Here is a 14,000-nt window from a genome sequence, read left to right on the forward strand (position 1 = left end):
CAAATCAACGATTACAGTATTGAGGGAAATGTTTGAATAAATAATAAATCCACGTTAGTTTTATTTACCAGACAATGTGAACGGTAAGTTGAACTCATTTATCGTCACTGCAAAAAAACTTCCGTGTTTAGTGGCTAACGGGAGCTAGTAGCTAACAATCGATTTTTTATTTGTTGTTGCTACTCAGTTCTTATATTCCAATGTCCACGCCGAGTCCAGGTTGAGCAGATGGCTGTTCTGTTCGAGGTTTTAGCCACTGTAAATTAATATAACATGACTGAACAGTTTTCTCCTGAAACAAATATCCACACTGAAAGGTTGATTTCTGCATCTAAAATTCACTTTTTAACATCTCTGGGATTGGCTTTGCAGCTTTCCCCCCAGTGGACACCCGAGGACCTGCACTGGGTAAAAATATATTTTTTTAAATATGATACGTTAATAATCATCATAATGTTAAAATATGATATGGTAAAATACATTTCCGATGGAGGGCGTCACTTGGTATTCAATTCTTTTTATTTCGTTCCCAGAATTTGGTTTGGTTTGCAATTTGACAGAATTGAACCAATTTCCATCCGAGACTTCGGCATCGTTTTATAGCGATTATATGCTGATGAATTCCTTTGCAACTATATAAATAAAGCTCAATAAATTTAACGTTAACCCGTCATGAGCAACAATCAGCGAAGTTACAGAGGCAGATTAAACTTCCTGTTACGCCTCGAGCAGAACCACACTCATGATGAACGACCATCTGCAGAAACTAAACATGATGGAGGTCGGTGAAGGAAGACTGATAGGAACAAACTGCTGATGATTGAATGTTTGCCCTGCACAAACAAACACCGCTTTCTTCTGTCGCCTCACCAAGCAGCACCAGCGTTTTCCTCTTGAACGACGGCAGTTTGACCACTTCCTCGTACGTCACCAGATCTAGTTGGTCAAACACTGCAGGAGAGAGAGAGAGACGTAAAGTCAGCATGTGTGATTCAAATGTTGCTGTGCACTTGATAAAGAGTAGGCTGCTAAATAAACAGGCTTCATGTGTACATCTCTTTAAATAACAGACACCCGGTGGACATCAGCCGAGTCAGTGCAAATGAGATTTATGATTTAAACCACAAAGAATTTTAAATTTAGAGCAGGGTCATTCAAATGACACAATATTATACACCAATGCCAGGTTGATTTCACATGAGCTCATCTGCGCTGACCTTTGTAAGCTGACTTAGCATTCTGTCGATTAGCATGATCTGACTGATCAGAAACAGAGGAAACGCTCAGAAGTCAAGGAGACATAAGGAGGAGGAAGAAAAAAAAAACACACAGAGGCTGGACGCCAGCTGTCTGCAGTTACTTACATGCAGCCATGTCATTGGGTAAGAGACAGCATGAAATATGGACAAAGGGTGGAGGAGCGGAGGGTTAATAAACAGACACCAGAAAAAAAAAATCAAAAAAAAAAATCAACAACTCAAATTGTCAGAATGTCAAAAGTTGTTAATTACAAGGCTGTTAGTGACTGAAACCAAAAAAGCAAACAGACAGCAGTAGGAGAGGTCTGTCGGAGGGAAACAGGCGTGCAGCTGACGTTGCACACAAGAGGTTTGGTTAATAAAAAAAGATTCTTACACTGTTTGTATACGTTGTTTTTTAGTTTTTTAAGCGTGTTAGCTTAGCTTAGCTCTGTTCAGTCGGCTTACCTGCGTTGTGCTTGGCCAGGTACTTGTCTTTGTACTGTTTCTTCTTCTTGCCAAACCAGGTGCAGCTGGCTTGCTGTTCCTGTTTGGTCTTCTCCATCGCTATGCACGCCACGCGCCTGTGAAATCCACGCACCGGCGTTTAGCTTTAGTTTGTGTAATGGAAGAAGAGAAAAGTGGAATCCTGCATGTTTCGTCTTTTTGTGCCTCTCACCATTCTTGCAGCTCCGGCGAGGGGATGAGGCCCGCCGTGCCGTTCTTCGTGTTCTCCAGCTTCCCCTGCCACCAGTTGTGATCGTCCTTGGAAATGATCTGGATGATGTCGCCGACCCGGAAACGGATTCCGGCCTCCTTACACGGGATGAGGTCGTCTTTGGATGGGTCGTACTCGAACTGAGCACGCACGTAAATCTGTACGGAGCGGGACAGGGGAGGACAAAATGACAGCTGACGACGGAGGGGGAAAAAGACGAGCTCAGACGGGACGGCAACGTGATTGGCCAGGCTGCCCAGCAGACGGGAGACATCGCCATCGTCAAATGCAGTGCTGACGCTTCTGATTGTGCGCTCAAAGACAGCAGAGGGAGCATAAAAGCTGAAGCAGGAAAAGGGGCACGGACACAGCACGACAACAATGACCGGAAAAGCACTGGACCACAACTCTGCCTGCGGCCACATCCGTGTAATCCACTTTTATATCAACTACCAAACTCAGCCTTGAGAGCCAGCATGGGATCTAGACACGACTAGGATGGGGGACCACACTTTGCGATGGGGGGGGGCGGGGCGAGCTGGGATCTACTTCTACTGAGGGTCCACTTAGAGACGTCTTACCTTGATGGACAATTTGTCCTTGATAGCAGGTCTGGAGATCTATGGGGTTGAGAGCATCACACACACACTTACACGTACGTAGATCATGCGGTAGAACATGTTGGGAGGTATAAACAAAGAGGGATCCACAAGGTGGTGGTGGTGGTGGTGGGGGGGTGACGTTTGAATATTTCACTGCAGCGTGTGATCTCGGGGCGTGATTGATTGACACGACACGAGACGGACACAAATCATCGATTCAAATCAATAAAATGAGAGGAGGGAGCCGAGACCGAGACTCATAATGGGAACTTCCTGTGCAGGAATCCTCTCTGATGCTCGACTACATTAAAGGCCGGAGTATTTAGAAGAAGGAAAAAAAAACAAACTGAAAGAGGAGTGATGGGAATAGAAGAGTATACAAGTGTGCATGCAGTGTTAAGAATCGGAGCAGAACAGTCGTGTGGGAAGAACAGAATCAATCTTACCACGCGGCCTTTAGGCTGGATCGTCGACGGCAGGTCCTGGGTGGGGCGAGAGAAGATTTTGCGCAGGTTAGAGACACAGATAAACGACGCGGTAAGATAAAGTGTGTTTGTGCTCAGCTGACACGCACCAGGATGGAGCTGGTAACGCTGGCGTGGCCGTTCGCCGGCGACTGTCGGGACACGTCTGGCGACTCTTTCTGCGACAGGAAACGCACAAACATTTGAACCCTGGCGGACTTTGCGTGAATGTAACCCAACGTGTGTGTTTCTAAGTGCTCACCTCACAGGACATGGACTGGGATCGGTAACTGGGGACGATCTTGAAGGTGATGCTCCCCCTCATCTCCCTCTGCGACGTCGAGGGGAGAAAGTGCACGTCAGACTTTCGACTGGATCATGTGTGTGTGTGTGTGTGTGTGCGCAAAGTCTACGCATCTTACCAGCATCTTCTGGAGCTGTTCCACCGTCTGATTGGCCACGCTGATGCCATTAATCTCCCGGATCTCGTCTCCTACATGCAGAGTCCCTGAAGCGAGGAAAGGATGAATAAAGTAAACGCTGGCTCAGGAGAAGACACCCGAGATGTTACCCCGTCATAAATAAGGCCGTACCTTGTCGATGAATCATTCCACCGTGCATGATGCGAGCCACGATGCAGTGGTTAAGTTCATTCATTTTCAGAGTAATGCCCTGAAGGAAAAAACGAAAAACAGACACAGCACGACGGCATTACGCTTGTGCTACTTCCAAAAAGTCCGGCCGCGACACTCCGAGTGAAGCCTGCGAGATAGTTTTGTGCATTGAAGTAGAGCTCGACCTGGTAGCATCTCTAACTCGTCTCTAAACGCAGATTTTGTTTCCCCCTGATCTTTCCAGGAAGAGTCTCTGGATTAACGTCCTGCTACTTGAGTTTCACTAGTGACCCGTTTTAAACAGCGTCTATCTTCTTCAGGCGTTCACTTTTTCCGCTGCAGACTGTCGATTCCAGTCAGCAGGGGTTTTCTTGTCTCGTTCGCTGAAGAGACTTAGACTGAACTTTATCGATCCCTTTGGGATGACTCCCTCAGGCAAATGTAGGTTTCCAGCAGCATATAAGATAAAAATAAAATGTAGCAGGTAGCAAAAAAGTAACAATATAAAGACTAAGATAAAATAATAGAACACTCTCTGTTGGAAAAAAAGAAAAATATACAAAATATGGCTTAAAAAAAAGATTATTATTATTGCAATTATTGGGTGAGATTATTGCACATGCAAGTGAAAGTGTCCATGTGTTATCGCACAGTGAGGGTAAAAAAAGAAACCTGGCTCAATACAGCTCGAGGATGATCTGTGTGAAAAGTTGATGCAGCCGTAAAACTAGATTTGTAATAAAGCAGTTCAAGTCTGCAGCCCTGATACTTAGTGAGGTAAAGGAAGCATTGTTTCTGTGTACACACCATCGGCTCGTCGGTGTTCTTCTGGAACTGGACAAGGCGGACCCGGGTTACATTCTCCAGATCCATGTCTCCGTTGGTGCTGTCCGGAGAGTCTCCGTTCAGGTACGGTGAAGTGGGCGGGGGCGTCACCCTCAGGGCCTCGTCGCTGTACACCTCGTGGGCTACGACATCGTGGGTCTGCAGCAGAGCCTGGACGGCACACACGTGGAAACCACCGTTAACACTCGTGCATCCGAGGAATTCAATTAGAAAACTCAAGTGAAGAAAAAAAAAAAAAAAAAAAAGCCACTAATGCATGAATAACTCATAAATCAAAGCACACAAGGCACAGGTGCTCGCACACACAGTGTCAGTGAGTGAGTGTGCGTGTTGGGCTCCAACATCAGAAAGAGTGTGGCTTACACTAATCCTCTTTGGCTACTAATCATGTTAGTGACACACACTGGGGTTGGTTTTTTTCTCAAACACATCGACGAGTTGTGTTTGCCAAATAATCACATCTGCTGCAGGTCAAACTTTTTAGTGTGCATTCAAAGACGCATAGCTCTGCTTCCACCAAATCGATCAGGGTCGTACTTTCTAAATGCCAGGGACTTTGAGGCACAGGGCTTGAAGCCCCCCCTGCAGAGCTCAAGGTCTGATTGGTCAGACACAGCCGGGTTTCAGATCACCCACTGTGTTTAGACTGAAAGCCCACTGCCCCCCCCCCCCCCCACCTTCATTTATAATCAAAGTCTGACTGTTAAGACTCTAAGACCTTATTATTGACTGAGCATGAGGTAAAGAACAGATGACCAAAGAATCTAGAAGAAATTCTTCTTCTTCTTATTAACTCATTCATGAAGATAAAAAAAGACAGAATCTGTCTTTGACACACACTGGATATAAAAAGTGTGTATGTGTTAGTAAAAGGTAATTGGTCCAGAGTGTGGGCTCGTGCATGCATGGGGTAGAGAAAAAAGCTGGGAGACAGGGAGGCGTGTGATTGGTTCATCAGATTGGTACCTCGTGGCAGACATTGGTTGAAGTTTCTTTTTCAGAGAACACGAGTTATTAATTTCTGTCAGGACCTAAAGACTGTTTCAACCCACCACAGGAGTGAATGATCAACCCTGCATTTAAGTGCTGGATTAAAGTTCACTCAATCATTTTGAATTCACTAACGTGTATTCAATACGTGTTTCAATTTAGAGAGGCGGGGGGTGGGGGGTGTGGCCCCTCCCTCTACATGTGAGGTGTCTGAGGCAGCGTGAAAATCCCAGCCAGTCAGGTCAAAGAGCAAGATGCAAGAATCAGAGCAGGAAAAACAAACACCTCGACCTGCTGTGCTCCGAACTCAACGCTACAACGTTTAACTTCTGTACGCTTCATCATCCTACAATGAGCACACAAAGCCTCTTCCCTTGAGCGAAAGGCTCAAATGAGACTTTTTCTAGTCCATTACATTGGACGTTAAGGCCGCAGAAAAGAAGCTCCCCCAACGTGTTTGACCCTGACATGATGATGACATGACACCTCCAAATAATTCTCCTGATTTTCCTTCTCGTCGCCGGTCAAGCTCAGGCGCTAAGCAGCTTTGTCGCCGAGGGACTTATGCGGTTTTTCAAAGAACTCGGTGTGAGTAAGTATGCTCCGTGTGTGTGTGTGTGTTCCAGTTATGATATCCTACCATGAAATGTGGCTGTGTGAGAATCCTCCTGAGCTCCTTGGCCTCCATGTTCTCTGGATAACACGAGATGGTTTCCAGCACCTGGTGGGAAAAGGAACAGAAGAGGGAAAACGGTTAATCCTCTTAGTAATAAATATTTGTTTTTTTTTAAGGTGTTACGAATTCTGGGTTCAAACTGCTCCATAGCTTAATGAGTAACCCAGAACTTGTCTGCTCCGGTCTGTTACGACTCGCCCGTCAACACCCACAGGCAGTCTCACCATCCAAAACTCTTTAAGCACCTTTTGGTCCTGAGAAAAGCACCGTAAAAAGTCTAATGCATTATTTTTATAAGAAATAAAACCAACTCACTAACCGAGGGGGGAAATTCAGGCGTTGCAGCAGCAACACAGAAATCAAAAAGTCAAAACATTTATCATTTATCGGTGGAGTGGAGTCGAGGTCGAGAGGTGAAGAAATCTACTGACTTAATGGCGTTACGTCCTCCCTTCAAAAATGCCGTCGATTTGTAAAGCTTGAAATAAACAGAGGCAAAGGAGCGCGAGGATGAGTCCTGAACTGTGGCGCGTGTACCTCTTTGGCTCTCTGCACGCCGTCACTTGGAGGGTTCCGGATCTGAGGGGAAGACCTGGTGTTGATTTTATCATAAAGCTGAAAAGAAAAACAAACATTAAGTTACATCCCGCTTAGGAAAGAGAAAGAACACACGACAGGCAGTAAAAGGTCGGATTATTGGCCTCCAGTGACACCTACTGGTCAGTGAGGAGTACTGCAGGTGAAGAGGTTTGTTACTCACGTCCAACAGGGTGTGGAGGTGCTGATCCTGGAAGACGCTGTGGAGGAAGTCCATGTCTTTCTCGCTGCAGTCTGTCAAGGCGTGAATCTCCTCGAGACTGTCCAAAACCTGCGACACTGCCCCTGTACACACACACACGCACGCACACACACACACACCCACACACACACACACACACACACACACAGGTTAGATCTGAAGTATCGGATTGATCAAACATGGATAAACTGACAACACAAAGCAGTCCCTGCAGACATCCAACAACACCACACTGAATGCAAACACTGACCACGAGAGACCAACCCACAAACAGGCAAAAAAACACGACAAAGAAAACACGACGACAACAACAACAACAACAACAACAACAACAACAACACTTAGAACCATTGAACCCTCCAAGTACCTGCTGCATCGCCCACACATGCAGCAAAACCAGAGAGACAGCAGTGACATCAGGAAAAAGTCAGTTCAGAAGGTTACAGTGAGGGTCAAAGGTTAAGAGGCAGTCAAAAGCAGAGAGACAAATCAAATGTACTGTGAAGGGAGGAAAAGGAAAACATATGCAGATCAAAGAACTAGAAATGTGATGAATGATGAGCGGAGGTTTCATCTCAGCGTGCTGGATTCGCTTCAAATCAAAAAGGTTGAACGTTGATACTCAAAGAGCTGCTGAGTGTTTGAGACCAAGAGGTGATCAAATCTAATATAACACCGAAAATCACAGGGAGTAGTCTGAACCCTCGGAGAACGCAGCCGGAGCGCTGAGACGAAGGAATTCCCTGCATTATCTGTAAGATTCATTCGTGACAGTGCGAGATAATACGATGTATTAAATGTCTCAAAACATTTTAAACTCATAAACAGACGGAGTAGCTCCTCGTATTTTTGCCTCCTCGTGTCTTTGCTCCGTGTCCGCTGTGTTAAAAAACGATCTCTAACATAAAACATGCAGTAAAAAGTCACGGAGCAGCCGTCGTCATCCGCCTGTTGCCATAGAGACAGGACGGTCATGCAGCGCTTTTCTTCTCAGTGCAGGCGCTCCTGAACGCACCGCCAGCGCCTTCTCTGCCCAGTAAAAAAAAACAAAACTAAGCTGTTACCTTGGTTACGAGTCTTTTTAAAAGCATCGTACCCCGATGACGAATAGAAGTTTTTAAAAAGTGCCTTTGATTGATTTTTAGACTTGTCCAGATAAAATGATTTAAAACTGAACGTGAACTGTGCGTGATGAATATTTTTCTGCTCTTTAATGTTTGTTCTTTAACCAGATAGATAGATAGATAGATAGATAGATAGATCTATCTATCTATCTGGTTAAAGAACAAACATTAAAGAGCAGAAAAATATTCATCCAGCTTCTTTTTTTTTATCCGAGCTGTCAGCAAGAACTAGTGAAAGGAACAATATGTAGAATTTTAACACGTTTACGCTAACATATCAACATTTAAAATAGATTTTATACAGTACAAAGTTTTGATCACCTCATATATTTCCAACTGTTATCAAAGCACGAGAAATCTGTCATTTCAGCCACCAAACCTGTTTATCGTTGCCATGGGAACACAGGATGTTACGCCAAAGCTATATGAGCTAGCATGAGCTGCTACTGAAAGCTGCCTGTGATAAAAACGTCATGTAAATTATACTCGGATACTTTAGCTCGCCTGTAAACATATTCTCCTCCTCAGGCCAGTTTTCAGAGTTAATAATAATAATAATAATAATACTATAATTTTATTTGTAAAGCACTTTACATTAGTGAATCTCAAAGTGCTACAGAGTTTAAAAGGATAAAAGAGTAGTTAAAAACACATCAAACATCTAAAAAAAACGGAGTTTGTTTCCATGTGAGGGCGGGGATAATCACTCCCATGATTCGCCGCCAGCCTCAACATCATCGATTGTTATTGTTTTCATTGAGAGCCCCCTGGTGGCTGAATAAAACACTGTGCATTTAAACTACAATACTGCTTTGTGTATTATTAATGACATGCTTTTTGCAGAATCCTCATACGATAGAAAATCTGATTATTTATTTCTGAACCATCTGAATGTGATGTTCAGTGTGTTTACAAACGCTCCTGTGATTAACATGAGACAGAGAATCTTCTTTGGCTGCTCTGGATTAGAAACACCCTCATCAAAGCAAGAGAGGAGAGAAGGAGAGGGAGCCATTTTTTCAAGGGCCTAACATCATCTGACACTACGAGAAAGATGCTCGTGATGATGATGATGATGATGATGGGGTCATGAAGGGTGGGAAGGGGGATACGTACTTTCGGCGGCTAGCAGTCCTAGAGACAGCACGCGGGCGTAAAGAAACAACAGCAAAGAAAGAGGCTGAGATTAGAGGAGGGTCACATAAAGCTACGGGTGCAGAGTTTAACATCTCACAACGAGAGAAAGAAGAAGAAGAAGAAAAAAAAGGCAGACAAAGTCAGAGAGGTAGCAGGAGCGCAGGGAGGGAGTAACGAGAGGTTTACGGAGCAAAGCAAAATCTACAAAAGCAGCCAAGTCTGTGAATAATCTGCCAAGCAGTCCACTCCACTGCATACATCCAGAAGCAGGCGCACGTCTGGGTGGTGAGGGGGGGGGGGGGGGGTTCTACAAAAATAAACCAGTCACCTGGAAGCATGACTGTGCCAGACTGCCAGCCTCAGCAGAAAGAACATACGTGTTTGTATAAGTGCGTCTGGCTGCAGCGGCTCCTTCTTAACCCGAGCAGAAAAATATGCAGAGCTTAGCTCATTGCACTGATTCATGAGGCGGGTGATGTAACACGCTGCTCATTTTCAGCTCCTTTTTTTTTTTGGTCATTGCAGAAATGCAAAAAAAACAGGGTTCCAGTGTGCTGATAACTGCTGGCAGACCTGCAGTGTTTTTCTTTCCTATCGAAGGAAGTGAAAGTCGAGTGCTCAGACGGGGAAGTGAGGCTTGTTGCAACATCTGTCGTCGTCCCAAACACAGGAAGTTAACCACAGAAAGACTCGAGTTGCCTTGAGAATAGAAACCACAGAAATAGACTGAGGAAGAAAGTGAGCGTACGGTCGTCTGCATGTTTTCAGTTTTGACCTCAGGACAAGGTTTTACGAGAGAACGATTCAAACACTTTTCAAGCACTGACCGAAACAGACGAGTGCAGAATGCATCGTCTTTAAGGTCCAGGCCAGAGTGCGTCTCCGCTTTCCTCAAGCAGATGTTGCTCCAGTTATACTGCAGACTAGGGGGGCGGAATGACTGGTTTCGGCAGCCTGTCTCATTCAGTGAAGCTCTGCTACCTCTCATTTGAATTACATGAAGGTTGTTTCACTTTTAATTATTGTGGAGAGCAGTGGTGTCCAAACCTTTTTTTTCTTCTTTGCGTCAGAATCGCTCACGGGACCACAGGTTTTTTTTATTTTTTATATTACTGTAAGGAACTTTCTGTTTTTTGACCTCTACAAAAATAGTGTAAAATATCTAATTGCAGTGAGAAATTGTGTCCTAATTTTTTTGGGAAAAAAGAAGAAGAAGAAGAAAAAAAAAAAAAAAAAGTCAAGCATCAGAATCAAAAGGTTCACAAAAGAAACCCTTTAATAAAAGCAAATCAAATACTTTCATAATTCTGTCTGGTTTGGTTTTTCTCAGAATCAAGTCTGTCACGTGGTAAATTTTTTTGTAAAAGCTTTCTGTATTCAGCTCAGGTTATTAAATGGTTAAACCACAGTCTACTTGTTTGCAAAAAAAAACAAAAAAACCCCCTGTTTCCAAAAACCCTTCCCCCAAAACATCAAGTTTAAATTCAGAGCAAGTATCCGGCCACAAAATTCTCTCTTCAGCACTGCGCCAAACTGCAAACTCTTCCCGTCATGATATATTGTAATTATATAATTATTATTTTTTGTTGGTTGGGGACTCGGGGGCCACAAATGGCCCCCGGGCCGCACTTTGGCCACCCCTGGCGTAGAGGGAAAAACAGGCCTTTGCATGCCCTCATTTAAAGGACACGTCAGCGAATCTACTGACTGTAGCGTCACTGCTCAACTATTATTCTGGGACGTCAGGTTACAATCATGGCGTTTTGAAAAGGAAGCAGTCCTCCCTCGAGGAGCACAGTGTTGTTTTTGTGCGAGCTACCTGAGGAGGTGGGGTCATCCGTGAAGTCGTGGAGCTCCTCCGGAGGGTCGCCGTAGTAAGAATTGAACTTGTGGCTGGAGACAGCGGCCAGCACTGCACCCTGGGATTGCAGAGAAGGGAGAACACGTTTGTCGGATTAAAAATCTCAACGGAGGAATGGATCTTTGTTTTCATCCCACGTGGTATCACTCAAGTAGAACCGATTAATCAGCCGGCCAATTAAAATCAGGCAATAATAGCACATCAAGTGGCTAATTTTATAGCACCAGTCAAATAGATTTTCATTTTACTTTCATTGTATTACACGAGTAGTTCTCTTTCACCAGCAGAGGGCGCTACATGGATTACCACTCGCATCGTCACTCTCCAGAGGTGACGTACGTATGCTCAGCTACTTTCCAGTTGAGTGAAAATCTTTTATACAAGTGTTTGAGGCATCAAAGTGAGTGAATATCTACATCGATCTATCTCTGAAGATCGGAGCTCGCTCTAGGAAAGATATCGGCCGATTTGTCGTCATCGGATTTGAAGCCCCAAAAATCCTGTAATCGCTCGGGCCCGAAGTGAAAATGAACCAAGTGTTCCTCGATCAGCTCGTACGAGAGCATGAGACATAAAGAGGAAGGAAATAGACCTCTTGGGTCTAATTATTTCGCCTTTATGATAAAGTCCTTGTGAGTATTCTCTTCCTCATTCTGGGTTGCTTGCTTTCCGCTTTGTTGTGTGTAGACTGTTTTGCACTGTTTGCACTTTCTCATCTTCTTTGACCATATTTTGTAACACCCCTCCAACCACTTGCTCCCCCCCCCCTCATATCTTCACATCTTCTGAGGTTTGGACTGATGACACAAACCGCTCTCTGATCACTGATTCGACCTGACAGTGAACAGAACTTCCTGACCCGGTCAGTGAGCTTGGTTTGTGTTGTTGAGTGACCTTGTTGTTTAGTGGCGTTTTGTGCAGCTTACACTCGATTAAATAAGCACCACGTCTACGCAGTGCAGGTCGATGAGCTAGCTGAGCACAGTCTGGACCAATGGAGTTTGGTGACTTTTGCACTATTTGTGATGCAGAACTTCAAAATAAGTGGAGGAGCAGGAAGTGCCCTTTATAAGGATCTGATAAGGAAGAATATAATCTAGGTCAATCAGAACAAGCTGCAAGGTGCAGAGGAGGCCACACTTCCTCTCATTGGTGACAGTGCGAACCTTCAGCTTCCTCCGGGCGTTGAACTTCCTCAGCTGCTCGACTGTTTCGGGCAGGTGGATCTTGTAGGCGTACCTGTCCCGCTCCTGCACAAACACAAACAACAAAATTCCAGGTCAGTAAGAGAAGAAATGACATTCGCAGAAACGGATGTGAAAGCTGAGCTGTGGTTTGAAAATAGGAAGCTCTGCAAGTCAGCATTAGATAGGCCTGGTGGTTTGAAACTGTGAGGGCGCAGAAGCACATCACATTTAACAAGAATTATTTTTTTTTTTTTTAATGCTCAACACGATTCGAGAAAGTTGACATTTTTCGTAGCTCGCTGTTTCGGGCAGATGCGCGCTCTTGCCTTCAGCCAAGGGTGGTTGAGGGCCTCGTACACGGTGATCCTCTCAGCGGGGTCCAGCATCAGCATGCGTCTCACCAGATCCTTGGCGCTCTCCGAAATGTGGGCCCACTGGCGAGGGTTCATCTGCACGAACAAAAAAAACAAAAACAAAACAAAAACAGGGACACAGGGGAGGGGGAGGGGGGGGGGAAAGGGACATTTTATTCTAAATATTTCACCGTTTAAAATCTTTCTGAAGTGCAGAAACAAAGTTGCAGAGTGAGCAGAATTGTATTTGTGTGGCTGAGCATGAGCATGCAGCTCGATGCACGACACCGCAGCGTCGTCCATCGAGCTGCCTGCTGTGGCTGCATCTGCTACATGTTGGTGCACCAAGCAGGAAACTGAAAGGGAAGAATGTAACAGCGCTCTATCTAGCTCAGTGTTTTTTTTTTTTGCAGCTGACTGCCACCTTGACTCTTCACCTTTCACACTCTTTCTAAGACGTGAGCGGGATTTACCGTGACGGTGCACTGCCTCGCCTTCGGATGGCGTGGGTTGTAGTAGAAGAAGAAATGGCTTAGAACAGGTATTGATTTCAAAGGCTTGCTAAAGACGGCATGTACTCTTTATTTCGGTCGCACATATTTAAATCACTGACGTGAAACTGTGTTCAAAGTCGTGTTGAGAAAGCACGCTCTGGTGATTCAGCTCCTACCTTGTATTTCCCTTTGATGATGGCCTCAAACAGTCGCTCCTTGGTGCCGTAGAAGGGAAGGCAGCCGGACAGGAGGATGAAGAGGATGACTCCGCACCCCCACACGTCCACCGGTTTGCCATACGGCTCCCTTTTGACCACCTCCGGAGCCATGAAGTGGGGAGTGCCCACCCGGCCTGACGAGACAAAGCAGAGGGGACGAGTTGAAGAGCGATTTTTAAAAAAATGATCCTCCCTGCAGAGATGCACCTTTTATGATTTCATTGGAAATAAGAAATAACCATGATGACGCTCCATTAGAAAGCCCGACTCTTCAAACTGGGCTATGTGTCAGTGGACCGTGGGAACGCACGCTGCAAAGAAATGATTCATGTCTGAAACACTGCTGATCTCTCTGACCATTCTGAACTCTGATCCACAGCCCGAGTCCACTCTTTAAATAAGCTACTTATCTTTACTGGAAATGAGAAAGATACCTTTTCCATCCTCTGATTAACGCTCGAAGCAGGTGTGATTTACCTCCAGCTACTAATCCCGACTCTCCGAGCTGTATGGCCACTCCGAAGCCTCCCAGCTTGACGGGGGCCGAGTTCTCCTTGGAGGCCAGCAGCACACAGTGAGGCTGCAGGGGGGGAAACAAAAGACGGGGTCAGACTGACGTGTTAAACAACGGTGACATTACGTTAAAGAGCGCACGCCACTCAAACGCGGCAATCCGTAC

At 45.2% G+C, this 14,000-nt stretch overlaps 1 protein-coding gene across 1 annotated transcript in view; it reads right to left on the reverse strand.

Moving 5' to 3' along the window:
- Positions 1-14,000, reverse strand: part of LOC306818825 (peripheral plasma membrane protein CASK-like) — a 47,367-nt gene that overhangs the window by 3,903 nt on the left and 29,464 nt on the right. Inside the window, 20 exon segments of the mRNA XM_079336543.1 lie at positions 848-951; positions 1,707-1,822; positions 1,918-2,114; positions 2,538-2,576; positions 3,005-3,040; positions 3,133-3,201; positions 3,285-3,353; positions 3,445-3,530; positions 3,616-3,694; positions 4,444-4,632; positions 6,113-6,193; positions 6,686-6,763; positions 6,909-7,033; positions 9,188-9,205; positions 11,028-11,127; positions 12,236-12,319; positions 12,583-12,705; positions 13,083-13,103; positions 13,280-13,455; positions 13,799-13,901. Coding sequence (XP_079192669.1) covers positions 848-951; positions 1,707-1,822; positions 1,918-2,114; positions 2,538-2,576; positions 3,005-3,040; positions 3,133-3,201; positions 3,285-3,353; positions 3,445-3,530; positions 3,616-3,694; positions 4,444-4,632; positions 6,113-6,193; positions 6,686-6,763; positions 6,909-7,033; positions 9,188-9,205; positions 11,028-11,127; positions 12,236-12,319; positions 12,583-12,705; positions 13,083-13,103; positions 13,280-13,455; positions 13,799-13,901 — 1,893 coding nt within the window.

Source organism: Symphodus melops (assembly GCF_947650265.1).
Source record: "Symphodus melops genome assembly, chromosome: 23".
NCBI lineage: Eukaryota > Metazoa > Chordata > Actinopteri > Labriformes > Labridae > Symphodus > Symphodus melops.